This window comes from Dendronephthya gigantea, unplaced genomic scaffold, assembly GCF_004324835.1.
Source record: "Dendronephthya gigantea isolate DGI-Jeju-01 unplaced genomic scaffold, DenGig_1.0 000140F, whole genome shotgun sequence".
Taxonomy (NCBI): domain Eukaryota; kingdom Metazoa; phylum Cnidaria; class Anthozoa; order Malacalcyonacea; family Nephtheidae; genus Dendronephthya; species Dendronephthya gigantea.
In genome coordinates, this window is record NW_021163150.1 from 220,094 (window position 1) to 244,176 (window position 24,083).

Sequence of the window (24,083 nt, forward strand, 5' to 3'; positions counted from 1 at the left end):
ATCATGGCCGGCATTCCCGAAAAAATTATTGTCTCCAGGATTATTTTTTAATCAATGTAATTAATCAATATACAACCGTGATTTTACATATTATGCTGCACGTGGTATACAATATATAGTATATAGCTATATTGTGCAAAGATATATGATGCACTTCATTTCTACGTTATAATTATACATTATTATATGTTGCATGCATTTCTTTAATCTAAAATATATTCGAGAACTTACTAACATTTTCCGCCATATGTTTTCAAATCTGGTTAAAATGAACATGCTTTCACCGGCGCAAGCAAGCGTTTTTAGCAATGATAAAAAATTGACTTCATCCCTTGTTTCAAAAAACCAAGGTGCCGTTATATCAAGCAGCACGTTGCTGATAATGTTTAATAACTCTCACTGCTTTAGTTTCCATGGAAAATTTTTACTCCACTACAGAAACTGTTACAGTGCATGCATGTTAACCATTCATTAGGACAAGCATGGACCATGGTGGATCCCGTGTGAACCATGCAGGGAACATAAATTGGTCAAAGTCGGGAAAGGCAAAAACGTTAGTAAGCAGTCGTCGATACATAAATCACAACCTATGGCGTGACATTATGACTCTATCTAATTACGTTTATACCAAAACTATAGCTATTCAATACAAATTACAAATACACATATATAGACCCAACAGAAAAACGTTCATATATGTATATATATACTCTGTTTTTCATGTTACCAAAATGCTACGATCTTTAAGAAAGTAGACTATACTGCGTGTGTTTACATACTTATGTGGTATCGAGGGAAATGTATAATGAGAATATCATTTTCATTATTTTCAGTCTAATCTTTACCAAAATTTTTGAGCAATATTACTGGCATATTTGCAAGCATTAAGGCGTGTTTATATTCTGTGGTCAGAAAAATCTTGGATTTGGAAATAATTCTGCTGAGGCCAATCAGATTGCATGCAGGTAACACCATTGATTTCACCATTAGAAAATCAATGTCATCAATCAAACCTTTTTCTTAACCAATTTTTTAATTGAAAAGATTTTGGGAAAACGTCTACAAACATTACAGTTAACAATTATCATGCACTATTCTTTCCCCCTTAAAAGTGTGCCAAACAAGATATGCTTATCGTTATTTTCCCGCTGTTTTTAAACGATGGAGCACTAATTAAACAATAATGAAACATTGAGTTACTTCCAAGCGTTTTAACTTGAAGATATTTGCTGCGGAACAAAAGCCCTCGCAGAAAACTCTCAGTGGCTATTAGACTTTTGGTTCAATTGATGGTTGAACTATGACAAACGCGTTTGAGATTTCATTGCAAAAACATTCAGTTTAGTATCAATTGTGAAATATTCCGGATTTCATTTTAACGAGATCCAGTCTAGTGTGCATGGTGAAGCATTTAGAATTTCATTCTATATAAGGACATGCAGTTTAGTGTCTATTGTGAAACATTTGGGATTGCATTTAAAAACGTTTAGTTTAGTGTCTCTTGTGACTATGAAAAAGAAAGCTGTTGGCTTGGCCAACACGTTGCAGAAACATCATTGAAAATCTCACACAAGATATGAAAATTTTTCTACTGATAAATGATTTCGATTTTCTGCAGTTTAACTACGCGTATATATTATACCCAAGTTAATATTCCCTTGAATATGTTGTCTTACAACCTACTCTCTCTCTCTCTCTATATATATGCTCACTACAGTAACGTGCATACAACGGTGAGACTCCCCACCGTGGAAAACTACAAAATGTTTAATCAAAAACTACACAATCTATGTTCATGCACTCAATGTGTGATCGGTAATCGATAACTTCAAACTAGACTAATCATTAAAGATCTATTCAGTCGTATTTAAGATCTCACTCAAATATTCTTTCTTGCAAAATAAAAGTTCAAATCAATCGACTTGAATGTTATGACAAATTGCAATTCTCAAGGTAACAATCTATCAAAGAATTTAATGAAGTACAGAATCTGGTTAGTCCAAAATCAAAATGCTCATATTGAGCGTTGCAGATAACCCATGTAAAAAGACGTGATAAGGGAATGCAAACCGTCGAGATAAATATCTAAGACAGGTACGACTAAATGGAGACTACTAAATTTACCCCGCAACATCCCTACTAGTACCTCGCTATCCACATTTAGGTTGAAACACTGTCATCATTCGGTGTCTTCGCGGTCTTCATGAAATCGATGCTGGCATACTCAGTTGGTGCAATTTTAGGTTGGTTTTCCGCTGGTTTCTTCTGTGACGGTCTTTTCAGCGCCTCAGAGTCCAGAGATGCATACAACTGAAAAATAGGACGCTCTTGAGAAAAGGCAAAACTGGTTGTCCGAGAATTAGGAAGGTGATGATATTATTTATACTCATAGTTAAAAGATCACCTCGCTGATCAATAATTCTGTTATATCTATAAATTCATGCTGCTTGTCATGCCAATCCCATATTTTTTGACCAAAACCTTTACAAGGGATAATTGTGCATTATAGTTACTGTATTAACTGTGATTATCGATCAATCTTTACAACAAATTTTATGACGCCCTCTGTTTAGCACCTCCCAGTCATATCTGCCAGTAGTAAACTAAACTAGATTACCCTATAGTGTGTATTACCCTACATTACCCAGTCTATCGACTATAGCGTGTTTATCAATCAGACTATCACGAAAAGGAAGAAGATATATATATACTCGACGTATTAATTCTATTGAGCCTGGAACTGAGGGTTATTTGGCCACCTTCTTCGGAGACAATTTGAAGCGGAATCGAGGACTAAGATTAGTTCCAGTCCTTTTCTATTGTTTTCTTCGGGCGGGTGATCGGAAACTGTGACGACATAATATTATATGATTCGGTGAAATTTTGAATCATTTTTTTCTGGTCATGCATACTGGCAGAAAGCACATGGCCATCTTTTTCGCGATTGACGTTTCCCCCTTCACATACCGTGTTGCCTTGTCTGTTTTCTCTATCCACAGAGGCATAGACGGGGGGGAGAGAGTCTCCGGGCAGCTTCTGTTCTGCATTGTTCTGCGACCCTTCACCCTTATCGGGTGGTTTTGCCGTATCGTATGTGTTTCCACCTCCTTCCAACTGATCTTCCTCCAGTTCATAGTGGTTTGTGATCACTTTTGAGCCATTTGGATTCACATCACTAAAATGGAACACAGACATTATAAAAACAGTGAACACTTACGGGTACAATGGTGAGAATAACTGCATGAAACAAAGAAAGCTTTATAAATTGCCAAAGCCAAAATCTTAATATACTTCCAGTTCGTGGTTCATTGGATGCGCGCAAGACCTCGGGTTGAGTGCGATAAAATGTCGACTACGAATTCTTTCTGTTTAAAAACGTGTTCAAAGCTTTTAAAATTAAAAAAATGCCTACCATTCGTTGCCACCTAAAAATAAAAAAAAAATAATTGTGAAAACATTGCAAACATAGAGGAATGAGTTTTTACATACGAGCGGTATAACATAAGATTGGTACGCAAACATTAACCATCGAGATAAATATTAGGACGTAAATACATTAGTAAATAAATGTATATCAAAAGATATGTTAAATATCGAGCAAACATTTCAAACGTGTCGGGTATAACTTGTGCGATAATTTCACAGATTATATCCACTACATACAACTCTCATATCGTCAGTGAGCTGTTTACGTGATACTATACATGCATGAAAAAAGTAGAAAGTTCATGCATGGACGAGATACAACTGTACGGCAACTAAGCGTAAAAATGAAAAGCAAATAGATACAGAATTTAGTCCACAAAATGGAGCACGGTACTGTGCAAAAGTTTTAGGCAACCAATAGACATAGACGGCACCCGGCATATCTGACATAAAATGCAATCAAATTGAATGGAAATAATTTAAAATATAAGATGTGTAAGATATATCAATAACTCATCCACAATGGACCTTTTGCATAACAGACCAACTTATAATCTAGGTAACAAGAAAGAAATAAATCACCACAGCTTTTTAAAAAGAGCATACCGAAATTAGTATAATCGTTAAGTTTGGCCGCAAAATATCACGTATTAATTTCCTTACTTCGCATGTATGGCTATATTTTCCGTACTTTAAAGTATTTTAAATATTTAAACACTTTTCGCAGTATTTCGTACTTTATAATTTTGTATGCATGAGAAGTATAATTTTTAAATTGTATCTATATATTAATATATATTTCCCTTAATAAAATGGTAAGTTTCAGGTTCTTCATTATTTCTTTTTCAGTGGCTATATTACCGAGTTGTGAGGTTTTTTTTACCAAGCTGTCTTTTCCCGTTGGATGTTAATTATTTATTCAAATGGTAGAATTATAACTACAGTCTATATAATATATAGCTTAACAAATAGAACAACTTACTTCCATTGCATTTAATGTAAATCACCCGACCACCAACAATCACTATGATCGTTACTCCACAACAAGTTACTACCACAATGATCACAATTGTTTTATCACTATCATCATCATCAGGCGAGGTTCCTAGAATTAATACCAGCATTATTATGGAGCTCACTGTGCATTTTCGAGGGAAGGTAAACGATATAGAATTTTCAAGTCGTTATCATGCGAGCTATTTTATAACACATCAATGCCGGCCAAGGTAACGTAACTGCAATTTGTCTGCGCATGCGCTAGATTGTCGAAAGTAAGATGGCGGCACTGAGAAAAGCTTGGATAACAATGGACTTGTGGAGCAAAGTGTTGAAAATCCTACATCATGTTATATATGTTATATATATCGTTGTTTAATTGAGGGCAGATCTTGGTGTTCCTGGTATAAAAATAACACTGTCATATTCTCCTTTCTTGTATTGTACATAGTGTCGAAAGTTAACAATATATGTAATGAGATATTATTATGAGTTTGAGCAAAACTTTCTTGGCTGCAGCAACAGATATATTTAGACATTGTGGAAATCCTGAGAGGGTTCTAGCAGCCATGAGACACACTATGAAACAGACCACCAAACTTTTGAACGCTTATCATGTAGCAGATTTATTTGGAGACTTGTTGAAGAAGAAGTTACCTACAACTGCAGTTGAATCTTTATGTAACAAATTGTGTATGAGACTACCAAGTAATCGGAAAACAACCCTTATCAACATCGTTATGAAATGGAAACGGAATGATGCATGGAAAGTTGTGAGAACAGAGAGATACAACAACACCAAGATATGAAGGGAGAACAGACCGGTATTAGAAAGAGAGAACGTGGCTCACAAACTTAATATAATATAGGAGAAAGAAAAGAACAAGTGTAGAACTTCCCTGTGGCAGAGCAGAAAAAGGAAAGTAGATTTCCTGCAACGGAAATTTGGCTATGAAGAAAAAGTTGTTATGACAGAGGTAGCTGTGGTATAACTGTGGCAGATCAAATAATACCACCAAATTTTTCGTCAAGTCCACGTTGTTATGGTAATGCAACAATAACTAGTAACGAGGAAACGTTGCTGAGCTTACCACAAATTTGCTGTGTTTGATCGAGTAGATTTAGTGAAGTGTGAGGCACAAGTAGAAAAAGGCTTACGAAGCTAAGATGGACAACCCAGAGAATTACGCAGTTAATAAATTAACGAATCGATCCAAAAACCATAGAAACCACTACAATGCAAGAGCAAAGTGAAGAAATCAGAGTATTTAATGAAGAGACTAAAGCATTAGATCTACGCCTGCTTAAACCTACAGATCTACCCTTCAACAAACGAGTAGTGTTGCCAGCGCCCTTGGACGACGAAAAAGAGGTGGCTTTACAACATTTAAGAGACAGGTTGTCGGAAACGACCAAAGAGTATGTTAAGAGCAAATGGAATTATGTGAAAATTCCCCGTCCTACATGAAGTTTCAACAGTAGATGGATAATATATTTGTATTACATTAAGTTTTTAACGTTTTTAACATTTATTTACTATATGGCGATTTGTTGAAAAGGTCCGAAGGACGAAACTAGTACTTTTAATCGCCTTACCTTTTACCTTTTTATCTTTTTATTGTACATAGTGTCGAAAGTTAACAATATATGTATTGAGATATTATTATGAGTCTGAGTACTTTTGATATACAAAAAACACGGCAACAACGAAAATTGACAAAATGACACATTCCCGTTGCATTTTATACCGATTATTTCTCATTAGTCATGCAGGATTCTGTTGTGGTATTGTGCAGCAAAGCTATTCATATATTGTAGCTCGGTACCAGAGAGGTACCATGAGCTAGGAGGCCCTTCGAGCTCATCGATAACTCCGGACTGGATAACATCCTTGTCGTTTTTGTCGGTATGACAGTGAATAGTTCGCGCGCGATTGGGCTAAAGCCACAAATAATGAGATTTTTCAATTTGTCAAAAATTGCCATTCCCGTGTGTACTGCAGTACATTTTATATCTTCTCAAGGGAAAAGCTCACCGTTTGTTCCGTTTTGAATGCTCGAGCTTGGTATTGCTGTTGTTGTTGTGTTAGATGGTTTGATTGTTGTTGAAGATTTTGTAGGTTTTGTTACTATAACATATCATAAATTGAACAACTTCAGTAAAACCATAATTAAATCATCATCCGAATGCATGGGGATTCAGTGTGGTGTGATTAGATTGACTATCTAAAGAATGTAACTTCGACGTTCGCAGTCTTTCGTCTGGATGTTAATAGTGAAATCTACATTTGCTACGGCTAGGGAATCATTCGAAATTTTTCGCTTGATTTTCTTTTAAATCGAGGGAATTTGACCGTAGCTGCTTCCCTTGACCGGGACAAGAGCATTACGATCTACTTTAAGGGGCTGTTTACATGAGCCCGGTTACCCGAGATTCAACGAAGCGTGAGAGGACTTTGGGGTATTGAAATAAGTCTTTATGACACCAAACAAGCACATGCTATTGCTGTGTGATTATTGACTGCCAAATCATGTTATCTGCTTATTTTAACACCTCAAAATCATCTCACGCTTCGTTGAATCTCAGGTAACCGGGCTCATGTAAACAGCCCTTAAGTATATCGATTTATATTACTTAGATTTCTCCCGTGAAGTTTATAAGGACTCAATGACTGAAGGTTTCACGAGAACTTGATGGAAAGGGTAAATAATTCACGATTTCTATAGAAAGAGCAAGGACTGCATGCAGGCAGTGTTTTAATTCTTATTCTGCCATGCATATGTGTTTTGCCCGGTGATAAAATGCGATAAGACCAATTGCGAAACTTAGTAACCGCGCCTTCGCATAACATGGAAGCGAGGCTTATTATGCAAAAAACAATATTTGTATTTTTTGCCGTACAAAGCTATCCGCCGAGTTATATCCCGGTTTTCGCCTTTGGTTTACATATTTTTCGATACCTTTAAAGCTCGGTTTCATCGTTGTTATCATAGTTTTAAGGTGAGGGAGTTTTGCCTTTCATTTGAGGCGTTTTTGTGATGTTTTCATTAATTTTTTCGGCTGCTTTCGTCGGGGAAATATGGAAAAGACCGACACAAACTCAGGTAAAAATTCAGTTTTTTCCAAACTTTTTCGTCTCAAGTCTTGAAAATTTATTTCATTTTTCTTCCTCTTATTTGTGCAAAATTTGGCGATATATATTTGGTGCAAAATCTATGTTTTTGTGACAAAAATTGTTGAAAACTAAATGAAAAGTGACAGTTTATAATTTCACACCTAATGACTGAAATGGTTCAAATTTATTCACAAATATCACTATATTTTTTATCTTTATACCAGAGTAATACTGTGAAAATGGCAAAAAGTAACCAACTGAAATGTTTTTGTTTATTTCGCTTTAAAAAAGTACAGACGATGCATGGCTTGCATACCGACATGAAGGCCGAATTTTATTTAAAAGTCGAATTCGAACGCATCTGACGTTCTGTATATTTTGTGTCACTACAAAACACTATCACTAAACACTATCTACTACCATGCAATAGATGTTTTAAATAAGGATTAACCAGGAATACTTTAAAAGGAAAGGATTCCGTTCACCATCGCATTATAAAACGGAAAACACTTCCGAACTTCGGGGTTGTATATTTTTTTCGCCTTCGGCTTTGCCATCATGTAAAGGCATATCTTAAAAAACGCTGCTGCTCGCATTGTGGCTACCTTTATAGTATGATATTGTGGGAAAAGAAATATTAAATGGTAATTCAAAATAGAGAATGATATTATGTCTTGGTAATAAGTATTCTACTATCCATGTCATGCATGTGTGCCAAGTTGAAGAGTTGTTTTGCTTTTCAGTCGGCATCACGTCACATGTATTGTAGTCTATATACACAGGGAAAATAAACCAAAAAACTCCGGTTTTTTTTTATCTCCGATTGTTTCTGTCAACAGAGTTCTGCTAATTTTTTCCTGAGCTGTAAAATTGCTGTGAAATTACAGCTTATCGATCGATAAAATTGGTGTAAAATAATTTTAAATGAGAAATGTAAACATGTTGGTTGTTCGACCGTGACTTTTCAATAATCCTTGTCACAAAAACATAGATTTTGCACCAAATATATATATCGCCAAATTTTGCACAAATAAGAGGAAGAAAAATGAAATAAATTTTCAAGACTTGAGACGAAAAAGTTTGGAAAAAAGTGAATTTTTACCTGAGTTTGTGTCGGTCTTTTCCATATTTCCCCGACGAAAGCAGCCGAAAAAATTAATGAAAACATCACAAAAACGCCTCAAATGAAAGGCAAAACTCCCTCACCTTAAAACTATGATAACAACGATGAAACCGAGCTTTAAAGGTATCGAAAAATATGTAAACCAAAGGCGAAAGCCGGGATATAACTCGGCGGATAGCTTTGTACGGCAAAAAATACAAATATTGTTTTTTGCATAATAAGCCTCGCTTCCATGTTATGCGAAGGCGCGGTTACTAAGTTTCGCAATTGGTCTATAGAAAATAGAAAATAAATTATACTTACCATTTAAATATGAGGAAGCAGAATCATTTTTCAAAGCATTATTTGCAACGCATTTGTAGGTTCCTGCATGAGTCCAGTTTACTCGAGATATGGTGTACGTCATATTACTTGCGACGACTCTACTATCGTTATAGTATATCACGTATCTTGGTGCCGGAAGCCCATGTGATGAACAAGTCATGTTTACAGATTCATCAAATATCGCTGGATTCTCTGAGAACTTAATCGTTGTATCTACGAAGAGTAGAAGGTATCTTTTATACTAATCTGAAAAATTACATGCACAAAAGCAAAAAAATAAGCTCTATAGGCTAAGTTTTTAAGTAACTGATTTTATCATAACATAACACATCAATAAATCATCCACAGAATTCAAACAACACATCGATTCATTCGATGAACAAAATAGAGTTTAGTAGGCTCAGGTTATTATAGAATTTAGTTTAGGGACACAGTCATTTTTAAGAAAACAGGCGCTACAGTCTACGGTTCATGAATCTATTTTAGATTATAAAATTACTATAATATATATAAAGTGGTACAAGGTACTTCGTGTCGTGAAATTTTTGTGTGAAATCAGACATGTAATTAAACATCCGAACTTCTGTTTCGCGCTTACGCATGCGCGATTTCGTAATCACGAATTTGTTTTATTTCAGACGTAATTGCATTCTACTCTGTGTAAATACTTACAGTAAACAGATACATTGACTGATTTTTTATCCTGTGCTCTAGCGTGACTTCGACCAACGCATGTGTAATTTCCACCATCCTCTCTATATATACGGTGGACTAACGTGTTCTTTTCCATTTCCGTTTCATCAATCGGGGCGCCATTTTTAAGCCAAGTACAATTTGCTGGAGGAATGCCATCTTTACACAAACATTGACATATAAAATAATCGCCTTCTCTTACATTGATAGGACTGGAGCAATTTATTGTCACATTTGGCTTCACTAAAATAAAGTAAAATCGTGTTGTCAGTATGTTTAAAGTCTGTTCTGTATACACATAAATTGAAACAGAGCTTATTTCATAACAAAAAATGTATTCAAAGATGCATACAATATTTGTGTACTTCCATAAGACAACTGAGGTCTATGGATTATTTAAGGAAATACTGATGTAAATTAAAGTAAAAATTTATTGTCAAACTTAAGTCAACTTTTTCTTTCTCCGCACCCGATTTCTCGTCAATGCTTAGTTTAAAAAAGGTTTATCCTAGAAGTTGAAAGCATACCCATGCCATGAAGTCAAACACGAGGGCGTTTAGATGCCCACGTCTGCAAGGAAAACAGCAGCAATATAGTGTCAAATATAAACTCAACATAGAATCGCTGACATAAAATTTCTAAAAATATTATAAAGATTGTCGAAGTGGATATTGAATTGTTCTGTAGATGTTGGCGATGGAAATTTATTTGAGGAGATTTAAATGTTTATTCTACAAACCTCCAGAACTCAGACGTAAAATATATAATACCCGATTTTTTGTCTTTATTGGACCTGTAGAGCTACAACGACCGACGCTACAAAGTCGGTGTCTCATTAGGGAGATTTAGCATGAAGACGTGGACGACAAAGACGACGTGAAAATGGCTAGTAAATGGCGTGGCATGTCCATATTTGAGCGCATCACGCCATTTATTCGCCATTTTCACGTAGTCTTTGACGTTCACGTCCTGATGCTAAATCGCCCTATTATCTTACCAAGGACGTGTAGAAAGCGGGAAGCAGAATCGTATCCCAAAAAGTTTCTTGCAACGCACTTGTATGTTCCAGAATGATTTTTGTTCACTCGAGGTATTGTATACGTCATGCCACTTGCAACTTTTGTATCGTTGTGGGATATGATGAAATTAGGTTTAGGAAGCCCATTCGAAGCACAGGTTATGGTTACGGATTCGTTAATTAGAACTGAAAACTGCGTGAACTGAATGGTTGTACCCACAGGTTTATCTAGGAAAAAAATTGTATTATACACTGGCGGTCAAAAAGAACTGCTCAAATGTTGCTATTATCGTATGTAACAGGAATCGTGACAATCTATCTTTTATTGTACACTAGCGGTAAAAAAGAACTGTTTAGATACAAATTCTTAAACAAAAAGCGAATATAGGAGAGAGATTCATAGGCATTTTGTATTATTCTCTTATTCCAAAAAATATTTCAATAATGTAGTGCAACCTGCCACACTTCCAAGATATAGTCAAACAATGGTTTCAGGAAGAGGGAGTGACAGAAATGGATTGGCCTGCACAGTCAAAAGACCTTAACCCTATTGAAAATCTGTGGGACAATGTCAAGGGGATAGTGCAAGAAAGGAATTCATTCATAAAGCGTCTATGATTTATGCGTTGCTGTGAAGACTTTCCATAGGATGAATTTCTTTTGACCGTGAAGATTACCACCTTAACTGAAAGTATGCCACGCCTGTGTAAAGCCGTCATCAATTATAAGGCCAAAGGAGGGTCAACAAAATATTAATATTTCATATACCTTAGCATGTAATCTAGTCTATATTTACTCGTATGAGGGACAGTTACGTTCATTTGAGAGCATTTTGACTTGTTTTGAGCAGTTCGTTTTGACCGCCATTGTACCAAATGCATTTTTTGGGACACGTTTCAAAAAAGAAGTACTCCGATTTGATTGAAAAAACTTTCGAACGAGTCAAAGCCATTACACTGAAATAAATTTCATTAGATAGAGGGAACGTGAACTTAAATTTTGGTACCTTACAAATATATAGAGGATGTTTTTATTTAATTTATATTGTGCGAAAAACGCTATACATTGAAAGGCAAATAATAATCAAGCATTGCCTGCCTTAAAGAAATAATTGTACATCTAGCCTAGCCTAGTTTATACTTACAATTGACATTTAAGATAATTTCTGTTTCATTTTTTGCCTCTTCGTGACTTTTGGCTTCGCACGTGTAGTTTCCATAGTTGTCTTTAGTGACATTTCTAAGACGTAATGTTGCTTCTTCAACTCCAGTGGCCATTGTTTTGTTTCCTTTATACCAAGTAACTTCAGCAGGGGGGTTGCCACCCTCCCCTTTACATACACATGTAAAATCATCGCTTGTATTCACTGTGGTCACACGGGAACAATTGATCCACACTGATGGCGTAACTGAATTTAGATAACATGTGTAAAGGTTAACTAAAAATGTCAGCTTGTTATTGACATTGTTAACATGCTATATACATCGAATACCTCGTCGACACAATATCTCACAACAGCTTGTCGACCTTTTGATGAGTAAAATCCTGTCACGTTTAATCTTAAAATCGTTAAACAAGGAATATTTCGGCAGGAGAACTGTGGTGAGTAACCAACATTTTTGTTAAGGGATATGATGATGCTGACTAATCTTTTGTGTAGCGAGATGTGAGTAATGAATATCTGCGCATAGTTGGTTAAGCCCGCCCGAAACGAGAGCTATTAGCTGAGTTAAAGACCTCGCGTGGCTTAACGCTCAGCAAATTACTCTCGTGTGCGGATAGTTTTTCGTGTGGAATAAAATACAACTATATAAGCCCGATTTCAGGACCAAATGTCTCTTGTATTTTCATGAAACAGATATTGATAAAAAAAAATTATCAAAACAATAAATGGCTTAGTTTTGGCATACAAAAAATTGTACCATAAGAACATGTTTTGCTTTGCCAGTGCAATTACGATCAAGTCAGACAATACACTTAATTTGCAGTTAAAAAAATTTTCCACCGAAACTTGCCTGCAATATAAACCACAACTTCAGAACTCCCGCTGCCTGATCTTGCTGCAAGGGTAAGTTTATATGTTCCATTGTATTTCTCCGTGACATTGTGTAAAATCAGGGTTGCTGGAGTTTTTACTGACACTCGAGGTAAACTGCTGTTTAGTATGAGAGGGGGGTCATTTACAATGATTTCCGCAATTCCTTCCTCAGCTGACCCGTCACTACTTTTAAAATTCCAAGTCCGAAATCTAATGCCAGATACACCATCTAATGACCACTGTAACGTCGCTGTTGATCCGTTTAAAAATGTCAACCTGGTTCCTCCTGGTGGTGGATTCACCTCTCCTAAGAAAAACAATAAACTACCGCTTTCAACGGTTCCCATAGTAATTTAAATAAATAGATTGGTATTGCATGAACTATTAATATAAAACCCAAATCCATATATAAGGTATAAATGTTTTTTTTAAAGCACGATGTTCGTGTCCGGTTCGCCAAGCTCATTCCTACAAGATTTCCCTATAAAAAAAACGCTAATGTCCAAGCAACGAGATTGAGGTTTCTTTGGACGTGTAGAGAACCATCTGGAGTAGCATCAATAGCAATTCTAAAGCATTAAATTTTTCTGAACAAGCTCAATGTCAATGATTTTCCGTGATTCACAAGTGCATCAGCAGAAATATTTGGATATTAAAGACTTACCACTACACAAGAACAGCATGCAACTAAGAAAAAACAAAATAAGAACGCCAGACATTTTTACAAAAACTTGGAAGTTTTACACCTGAAATAAAAGGAATACAACATTAATAACAAAAAGTTAAGAAAACAAGACTTTTTTATAGGATACAAATATAAAAACCATCTTTAGAATACGCTATACGATATAGTATTTTTTTAAATTAAATCCATCTGATTTGTTTATATTTTCTTACTACCTAAATTGGCGCCTCCATATTTGCTGCTGTAGTGCTGGTATTTGGGAATAATCATGGAAAAGTCTTTTCAGACCTGTCACAAAAATAAGTAACTAAACATTGAAAATACCGTCCCTCGCACCGGCAAATTCGTTTTTTGTACACGAAATGGTCTCTCGCCCTCCTTGGCATTGTGCTGCCAGCTATCCATCATCATTCCGACATTTGACATCGAGCGACTCTGTAGTTCTCTTGTATAGTAGTTAGTGTTATCATTTATGTCAGAGCTAGTGAAGCGGAGACTATTGTTCATCCCTGAGAGTGTGATTGATGAGAGAGTTTAGAAAATACCTCACCAAGAAAATACCTAGGTTGGAGGCCGTGACTTAACGTTACAGTAACAATCAACCCACATGGCCAAGAGTTTAAAACGACACATGCCATATTAAGATTTGGTTTATATTGACTTTTCGCTGTTTTGAGTTTGGGAAGAAAGTTGAAAAGCTGAAATTTTGACTTTAAAACAAGTAAAGCAAGTAATAAAATTAATCATAACAATCAAGTTACGTAATAAAGACACCTCCTGAATAGTATTTGTACCTAATATCCGTAATAAATGTGGAATCATGTATTCATGGAGTGTTTATAAGATCTCCATATTGGTTGTGAAATCAGTTACTGATTTGTTACAAGTGCTGTAGTGGAATTGATTTTGATTGAATACTGCATAGTAAAGTACTGATGTTTGTAATGGTACATCTGTATCAGTAGTACAAACGAAATTCACACAACTTGCTAAATTTGCTAAAACAAATTAGCAAGTTTCTTTATTAGAAGCAAAATTGCTAAATTAGAAGTGAAACAGAATATCCAATTGCCAAAATTGGTATCAGTATTGATATTGTTCATGAATACCCATTACCAGAATTTTCATATTGCATTACTAATAACTACAGTCTACAGTGCTAGCAAACAATCTCTAATGCATCTCTTGCCCTTGGGAGCTTGTAACAAATACACTCAGATTTGACCTCCAATAGATATTAATCAATTATTGGACAAGGTCACAACAAATCACAATATTTTGCGAGAAACAAGTTCAATAATTGTTTTATCATTCACTTATATATTATTAATTTTTTGTATTTTCCACATTTTTTTCTTAGAGTAAGCAATACAACTCATTTTCCAAAAGTTCAGCAAAGCAAGTCGCCATTATTCAGACATTCCAACCTTAAAACCCTCAAAACCAAGACAATTGAATCCCCAATTTTCCTTAGCTGCTAAAATGCTTGTAGAACCTTAAAGGGCCCACAAATATTGCATCTGCTTTGGTCATGGTCCTTTACTTCATGTAACACTAGTAAATTCATTTAAACAGAAACTACCAAAAAATACACACATTTCACAAAAACTAAATTGTTCCATTATGACTGAATAAAACTTCCATTGGATAAATATGTATTCAATACTATTGAAGCAAAAAAAATTCATTAATGTTTATCATATAAGTACTATTAGGCATATCAAAATTGAAAACATAACAACCTTCAACATATTACAGAAAACTGGATAATTAGAATAAAAGCAGGACAGAGGGGCAACACAGTCAAAATTGGGACAGTCCCAGGTGAAACGGGGCAGTTGGAATGTTTGTATTGTTTACAAAATTGATATCAATGCTCATGCTCAGAGTATTATTTGCACGCTGTTAACTGCAGGTAAATTAACCAATCAAAATTGAGAATACAATAAAGTGAATGATAAATTCAAATAAGCAACATCCAATGCCTTAAAAAATCTGGCTATATTTAAAACGTATGGATATGTAATTTATCACTTGAAATATTTGAGATATAAGAAACATTTAATGACCTTTTAGTCATTTAGTCTAGCTTGATTGATGTTTTCAGCTATTTATGTACACATTATACACTGTTGCTATAGCATGGGGCAGTTCTTGTCTACTAAATACACAACCATCTGCTATTCTTATAAAATATGCGGTGGTAAAAGCCTAACAGGGGAATTACATAAGCTTTTTCGCGAAGAACCCCTAAAAAACAAACGCACGAAAAATAGTGTGGATATGTATTTCCCTTTCGAGTTTCAATACTAACCTACTTAGGCAATTGCAATACAACAAATTGCAGATTACGAAACATTTCGTTTAGTTTTCAAGTTGCCATTAAACTTCTAGTTAAAAGTATCTGCACTGTAACGTAAAATGATATTAGGTATGATATATTCGTACAGGATAATTCGTATTTCTCGTTAGTAAAAACTTAGACGGAGTCATGTTGACGCTCCTCAGCAAACGATCGATATAATTTTGGCAGTATTTGCAGAGACTTAGAAATGCGATGAAATTACATGGTTTTTGAAATATAGGCTTATATAAAGTCACATGAGTAATACAATAACGCTACTTACAACGAGGTTTCTTGATCTATAATCAGCGAGTTTTTCTGAGTTCTGTTTTACTTCCTGGTTTATTCTCACAAAGTGCAAAACATTCTTCATTTCTATATCCACCGATTGTTTTGGAAACGGAGAAAGGTGTGTTTCCATCCTCGTCCCCAGGTTCCCCAGGGTCTTCTCCAGTTCTCGAGTAAAGGCCACTGAGCTATATAATAATTCCTGGAGGATCGGCTCCTGTCAAAAAAGTGAAGCAAGAAACATGGCGGATTTTTTCGTGCTGACGCCAGATATGCCTACTATACTTGGCAGTGCTGACCCCTCATAAAAAGACCCCAATTACACGAGAGAGCCCCTGCCATATATGGTGTATATAGCCTTATTTGTCACTTGCGTTTCTCCTGCGGTAATGCGGTTATCGGACGCGACAAACAGCCGTGTTAGTTCGTTTACAATTATAGACCAAAGATGTTTGGCACGTTTAATAACTGGAGTTAGAAAGTTGAAATAGGACTAAGATGCTCTGTTTAATTTTAGCTAATATAAACGTCAATGTGAATATTACCGCGTTAGTAATCCAACAGAATGCGTTTTATTATTGTCTTGTGTCGTCGTCTTGTAGACATCTTAGACTTAGTTGATGTTGGCATTTTATTATTGCTATTACTATTTTACTGGAACCGTATCAGGATATTCACATATACTTCCAATGCATGTTCTCTCATCATAGAAGTATTTATTTAGTGGCCTAAACTGAACAATACCTGCAAACCTTCGCATGGCTCTCAGTCTCAGTGTCTACGGTCTACCTATCTGAAATACTGCTTTACAAGTCAAAGACTAGGGCGCTGTTTATCTGATCTCGTATATCGGGGACATCATACTCCCAAGACAACTATACCAAGCCAACCCTTTATATGATAAAATTGCAAACAAATAGCAAGCGATAGTGTCTTTTTAATCAATGTTCTATTCGCTATTGCGCACGCACCGGTAGGAAAAGTTAACCCTGGAGGCCGAGACAGTGTAAGGCTACATGGTTCTCCCTACCACTAGGGTTACTCTTTTTCGTAAACAGCGTGTCACACCCACGTTGACCCAACCAGCCGAGACGAGTTTAAAACTTCCTAATACACTGGCGGTCAAAAAGAACTGCTCAAAACAAGTTAAAATGCTCTGAAATGAACGTAACTGTCCCTCTAACAATATATAAGAGTAAATATAGACTAGATACATGCTAAGCTATATGAAATATTAATATTTTGTTGACCCTCCTTCGGCCTTATAATTGATGACGGCCTTACACCGGCGTGGCATACTTTCTGTTAAGGTGGTAATCTTAATGCTCAAAAGAAATTCATCCTATATGGACAGTCTTTACAGCTACGCATAAATCATGGACGCTTTATGAATTAATTCCTTTCTTGCACTATCGCTTTCACATTGTCCCACAGATGTTCGATATGGTTAAGGTCTTTTGACCGTGCAGTCGAATCCATTTCTGTCACTCCCTCTTCCTGACACCATTGTTTGACTATATCTTGGAAGTGTGGCAGGTTGCATTACATTATTGAAATATTGCTTGGAATAAGAGAATTATCCAAAATTCCTATGAAGCTCTCTCCTATATTCGCTTCTTCTTTATGAATTTGTATCTAAACAGTTCTTTTTGACCGCTAGTGTACAATAAAAGATTGGTTGTTACGATTCTTGTTACATACGACAATAGCAACATTTGAGCAGTTCTTTTTGACCGCCAGTGTATAAACACTTGCGTTTCAGCTGCTACAACTGATTATGATCACAAGTTTACCTGGATAACCGAGATCATATAAACAGCGCCTATATAAAGGCCTGATTCAACTACTCATGCCCTAGTTCGGGACCTATTCATAATTCATATTAGAGCCTGGAAACTCGTCTGATGTGAATTCGGTCACAGATAAGTTTCTCGTCCTAAATTTCCAGTCTAAAGGCTCAAAACACGGGTTGAAGGATCGCTGATTCGCACGCTCGACTATCTTGTCTTCTGTTATCCTTTTGTAACTACCTCCTTGCATACCTTTGATTTCAAACATCGCCAACAATAATACACAACCTATTACTACACACGTATCTACATATTTCCTTAACCCTATTTGTACCGGGGTTTATTTGATGTTGATATGACCGGGGGTTTGCTGATAGGGCACACCCCTCAGATATTCTGTCGATTACCTGAAATTATCCTTTTAGTTATATTTTTAGGAAGTTTTATCTCTCTTTAACCTAAAATAACAAAAAAGTTTAATTCACATCCAAAATGCTGCGTTTTGGCCCCATTCGATACGACCACCTATCGAAAAATTGCAAAAATCCCTAAATATTCTATGATTTTGGTTCTTTTCTATGCAGACACAAAAACATTTTGGATGTGTTATTTTTTGTTTTTTTAAATTCAAACGACATAGTTTAATGTTATGGCATACCTCTGATGTCCATAAATACTACCATTTTTCTTTTTCATAAATCACCAACCCCCATTTACCCCATTTTCGGCTCGACACCTTGTTTGACAAATGTCGTCAAACGACCCGATAACTTTGAACTTTTAATTCAAACAAAATTTTCACATTTGTGATATTGTAGAGGAAAAATATTAAAAGTCATAAAAGGGCAAGCGAATGGAATCACTTGTTTGCACGCACCCCCGTGCAAACCCCGGTATAAATAGATTAAAGAGTTTCATTCACCACGAATAAAACCCTTTCATTTTCATACGAACCGCATGGTTAGTGGTTGTCCAACAAACTACTAACTACCCCCTCTGTTTATTGGTTACGCCCCTTAATTTACAAAAAATTTTTTACATAAGTTACTCATGACTTTCCCCTTTTTTTCTCCACAAAAACCTAACCTTGTTTCCCAGTTTATTTAATTTATACAATTTATTACAAATTAAACAATGAGAACTAAAATATGGTTCCAATTACCTATATCAAAATATAATATAAAATAAGCATTGTAATTTTATATAGTTTTGTTAATATGTTGGAAATGTAGAGTGATCGCAACGCTATTCACAATTCACTTCACAATTTTGGTTTTCTTTTGATTATATGCCAGGTAATTTCACACCCTGTATCCCTATCAACTCTCGCTACACAACTTCTAAGGTTCTAGATTTACCTGTAACTAAATGATTGTCTTTGGCAAGGAATGTCTCTCTACTTAATTTAATGTCGTCAATGAACTAATTACCTAAATTACCAAATATTCAACAAATTTTCCTCGTAAAACCTTCCTTACAGACTACTAATACAAAATGTGCAATTAACTTGGATTGCTACATGCTTTTTTGACATTCCTCATTCTAAGGAAATCATCGTTCTCCGATCTGTTAAGTGAGTAAGTAGTCCCCTTCATAACTTAACACGTCGTTTGAATTTTGAAATAACATTATCTCATTTTTATGTGTGATAGATATACATAAAAATTTATCTTTTTATTTTTTTCATTCATAAAGGGCTTTCATTCGTACGAACTCTCCTGAGTACTGACGAAGGCCCTCAGGTCGAAACGTCAAGTGTTTTGTCTATTTTAGGCAGTTGTTATACCACATTTGATGCTAAGTTATATTATTTTCATATATTAATTGAAATAGGTAGTGACTACCTATCAAGCTGGGTCTACTGAAAATCTCGAGGATTTTCATTAAAAGCAGATTAAAAGCAACTGAAGCAAGAGAGCTGTTAGATATCAGACTTAATATCTTTAAACTAGCTATATTTTCATATTTCCCACCGTATTTTAGAAAATACGAAGGGAATTTTTCATTCATTGTTAACGATCAATTCGCAAGCTCTTCTTGTGTTTTCATCCAGTTAATTAGTTTCGCTGATGGTTGGAAAGGAGCAATTAGGTATGATCTTTCTTATTACGTAATACAGTTATTAAAATACCCGTTCGCAGAGACATGATAAAAGTATAGTACGACTTACTGGTTGTTCCACCGTACGAATTTTAAGCAAAATAAAAATACTATTGTGGTTGGTTGGGTGGATGTACAATACGCACATAACGAGAAAGTAACCAATTTTGAAAAATGTGGTTGTATCCTCGGAGATTCAAAAAAGACAAATTTCTAACTAGAAACAAACTGTCAGATCATTATATTTTGATGAAACAAGAAAATTTTGCTCAGTTTGTGGGACAACTGTTGTTACTGCCATGCTACAATATTTCATGCATTGACAGGATTTTCTGCATATTATAGCTACTAAATTGGATTTGGACGCATGGTATATTAAGTAGACTAAAAACCACTTGTAGTTTGAAATAAATGTCACTAACTGGTGGAATCGTTTGGAATCACGTTCGATAATAATACACAGCTATCATTAATAATATTGATAGTATTAATTTAATGTTAATCTAATTTGAAGTGTGTATAATTCCATTCGAAATTAAGACCCTTCAAAACCCCTGTAATAATTTAATATTATAGCCTGTGATGATTTTCCTTAAAACGAGGAATATTGCGAAATGGCTTGTACCCGTCTAAGTAAACTGTGTGTTTTTAACTTGCACTGAGAAAGGAAATTTTCATAGAATTTTCGCAGTCATGTATCCGATATTGTAAGTATAGGTGTGGCAAAGATTGGAAAATGTGGAATTTCACAAAATGAAAGTACTTATCGTTATGTCAATATTCAATATGCAGTGCATATGAAAGCAGCAATTTTAACTACAAGGGGCTCTCTGCCAGCAGGCTGAAAATTGTAAAAGAGGTAAACATTGCGAAGAGATGATCCTTCTTCAATACACCCCTACTGTTTTGCACAATGTTCACTTTAAAAGAGCCCCTGCAGGATTGCGTCTTTCATCCAATTATATTTCATCCCTGTTTACAAATTTACTATATTTCCACATAAATGAATATATATGAATATATATAATACACCATAACTCTACTGACGAACATGCATGACATTTGACACATTTTCACGACACTGCATGTTATGCCAGGCTCGGATCAGTTACAGGGGTTAGAATAGAGAATATACCATGTCTCACGGTTGTTTTTTGAGAGAAACTAGACGAAAATCATTAAAATTTTAAATTTATATGTATAATAGACAAAGAGCCGTGCCTCACTTCGCGTCGGTGTCTGACTGTATAAATGTAAAAGAAAAAAAATATCTTGGCATGTTATGTGGCGTGCTCAAGCCCCTATGATTTATTTTAAGTAGATACGTACAGATTATACAATTATATATAATGCTATATTTACTATAAACTTTTATATTTATATATATATATCTCGGAAGCATTTGCAATGGTGCATCCGCGGCATCTAGCTGTTCCTTATTCTATTAGTGTTAGTCTATATTTACAGTTAATCCTATAATAATCAATTATCCGATGTCCGTTACACCATCCCCTTATCCAGCATTATCCGATATCCGTTACACCCTTCTCGTCTCGAGGACGATGTCGCCTGTTTTATAAGTCAAATGAGTTTATTAGTTTTGAGTTGTAAGTCAATAAGGTATGGGCTCGTATGCTAATAAAGAAAGAGTCCTTTCATTTTTCGTCTGGTTAGGAGTATTCGTCAATAATCCAGTCTTAATACTTTAGAATTTCAAGCGGTTGTATATATGCATGTGTTCCTATGTACAGAGTGGGACAATACCACCGAAGTAAAGTCCGCCGCACACGAGAGCTATTAGTTGAGCTAACGACCTCGCGGGACAGTTAGCTGATAACTCAGCCTGAAAACCATTCGCACACGGGAGAAACTTGCCGCTCGAGGCGATTTCCTCATAAACCCATCCGCACACGAGAGTAACTTGCTGGGCTAACATGCAGCCTCGCGAGGTCTTAAAACTCAAATGTTCAAAATTTTTAAATTTTCAATTGAAAATTTTGAAAATTTCCTAACGTTTGTTTTATCTCAGTTGTCATAAATGTCCCCTAAATAACTGCTTAATAAGGCAATTTGAAAATTAAAATCAAAATTGTGGTAGGAAGGTTAGAAATTATCCTAATTAGAAGCCTTTGCAGACATACACTGGCACTGGTAGAAATGCAGGAAATTTTTTTAACTCATAACTCATTGACTCTGTTCAACTGAGCTCAATGAGTTATATATTGTATATATAATGTATATATAATGCTGGCTACGCCACATAACCACTGGCGTAGCCAGCATCGATAATTGGGGGGGTCCATATTCATATATTCATGTAAACAGACCGTAAAGACAATTGATTTGAAAAGAAATTAATCCTGCGTATCACGAATATATGAATATGGACCCCCCCAATTATCGTTCTGGCTACGCCGCTGCACATAACAAAACTAACTCGGGGGCTTTTAACACAATACATTAAACCACAGCAACTAATTATGTATTTATAATAGGCAGCATCTATTTATGTTTACTGTACTTTAAACAATATTATTTATTATCACCTTCACTTGTTGTTCTGTGAGCATTGTTTGGTTTGCACATTCTTTTATAACAGCGAGGTTCTGCTTCTTGGTTGAGTCCATATTTCTGCTTGTGAAGAAAGACTTTAAAATGGCAACACTGGCGTAGCCAGCATCGATAATTGGGGGGGTCCATATTCATATATTCATGTAAACAGACCGTAAAGACAATTGATTTGAAAAGAAATTAATCCTGCGTATCACGAATATATGAATATGGACCCCCCCAATTATCGTTCTGGCTACGCCGCTGAATGGCAAGCTTTTCTTCGTCAATGATCAATCGACCTTGACCATTACCATTCCCGCCGTCGCTGCTTCTTTCGTATTCCATAGCTCAATTTGAATATTAAAACTCTTATAAATATTAATGAGATTTCCCAACAACTACCGTATAAAGATCACCTCGAAAGCTGTAGAAAATCGAAGAAGATATCTAATTCAGATCGTTGTTCCCCGACTATTAACACACAAAATGGCGCGAAGTCAGATCAACTCGACAATCGACATAGAGGTAGTCTGGTACCTTGTTACTCAGTATATGCTGTTAGGTGTCTGATACCTACTATCACCGCATATATGCGCCAATTACGTTTCAATTTGATATGTTAATAAGCGTATAATTACGTGTGCATCGGGTGGTATCACTCCATATATGGCCGGGGCTCTCTCGTGTAATTGGGTCTTCTCGTGCGGGTCTTCTCCGGTAATTGACACTGCCAAACCCTGCTCAGATATGGTCCCACTGGGCAATGGTAATGACCACTGACAACCGCGATACAGTGCTTCGGGCGCACTCCTTCGCCCTCCGGCTGCCTTCGAAAAATATTTTTTGTTTTTTGTTTTTTTTTTTCAAACGAATCCGACTATTTTCTACTATTTTTTCGACCTTTAAAAACAATGGACTCTTTTTGCAGTGTGTTGATGCAATTAGTCTCCAGAAGGGATGAATATCGACTCATATACTTGTAAGCCGATTTATATTTACTTCTGAAGTTTCATCGATGGCATTTTTGACAGCTCTCATAGAAAATGAATTGAGATTCACGCTTATAGTTTTATCCGCATAAATTGTTTCTCATATGGAATTTATAAGTAGAGTTGTTTTTGCAATCCTTTGGATTTCTTGTCCTAAATTATATATTTTAAATTTATTTGCCAGATCCTTGCACTTGCCTGGCATTGTTTAATATCATTTTATTATTATTAAACCTTGTATCCATCTGTATCTATGCCATCAAGCTGAATAGTTGTTTATTAATTTAGACATGTCCAAAAGAGGTGTTATAAACTGCTATTCTTTGAGAGTATGAGACTATTTTAACTGAGTCAAACAGTAGAAGAATGCCTGATTTATATGTCAATTGTGGGAAAATAAATTTTTGCCTACCTTCCATCTAGGCAAAAACTGCACACAATACAAAATTACCAATTATGACTATGATAGACCCTATATGGTCTATAATAATACAAAGTAATGTTAATATATCACTATTTTTATTCAGTTCTTTCTCAATTTCTAACATTTCAAAAGCAGATGCAGTCCACATACTAATTGCTTAGGTCAAAAGTAATAGTG

The 24,083-nt window shown here is 35.5% G+C and overlaps 1 protein-coding gene across 4 annotated transcripts; it reads right to left on the bottom strand.

Moving 5' to 3' along the window:
- Positions 1-473: 473 nt before the first annotated feature.
- Positions 474-14,109, bottom strand: LOC114536591 (hemicentin-1-like). Of its 4 annotated transcripts, none has more exons than XM_028557938.1 (13): positions 13,634-14,109; positions 13,398-13,479; positions 12,711-13,040; positions 11,840-12,103; positions 10,675-10,923; positions 9,657-9,920; positions 8,964-9,197; positions 6,458-6,550; positions 4,409-4,531; positions 3,413-3,425; positions 2,968-3,175; positions 2,147-2,310; positions 474-1,893 (listed from the first exon to the last, which is right to left on the bottom strand). In XM_028557938.1, exons 2-12 carry the CDS (start codon positions 13,450-13,452, stop codon positions 2,161-2,163), a joined length of 1,983 nt encoding a protein of 660 aa, XP_028413739.1. In that variant the 5' UTR covers positions 13,453-13,479; positions 13,634-14,109; the 3' UTR covers positions 474-1,893; positions 2,147-2,160. The 4 variants fall into 4 exon arrangements, with proteins under 4 accessions (XP_028413739.1, XP_028413743.1, XP_028413740.1 ...); XM_028557942.1 differs by having other exon boundaries at positions 474-1,961; XM_028557939.1 differs by lacking the exon at positions 13,634-14,109 and having other exon boundaries at positions 13,398-13,574.
- Between the last annotated feature and the right edge of the window lie 9,974 nt (positions 14,110-24,083).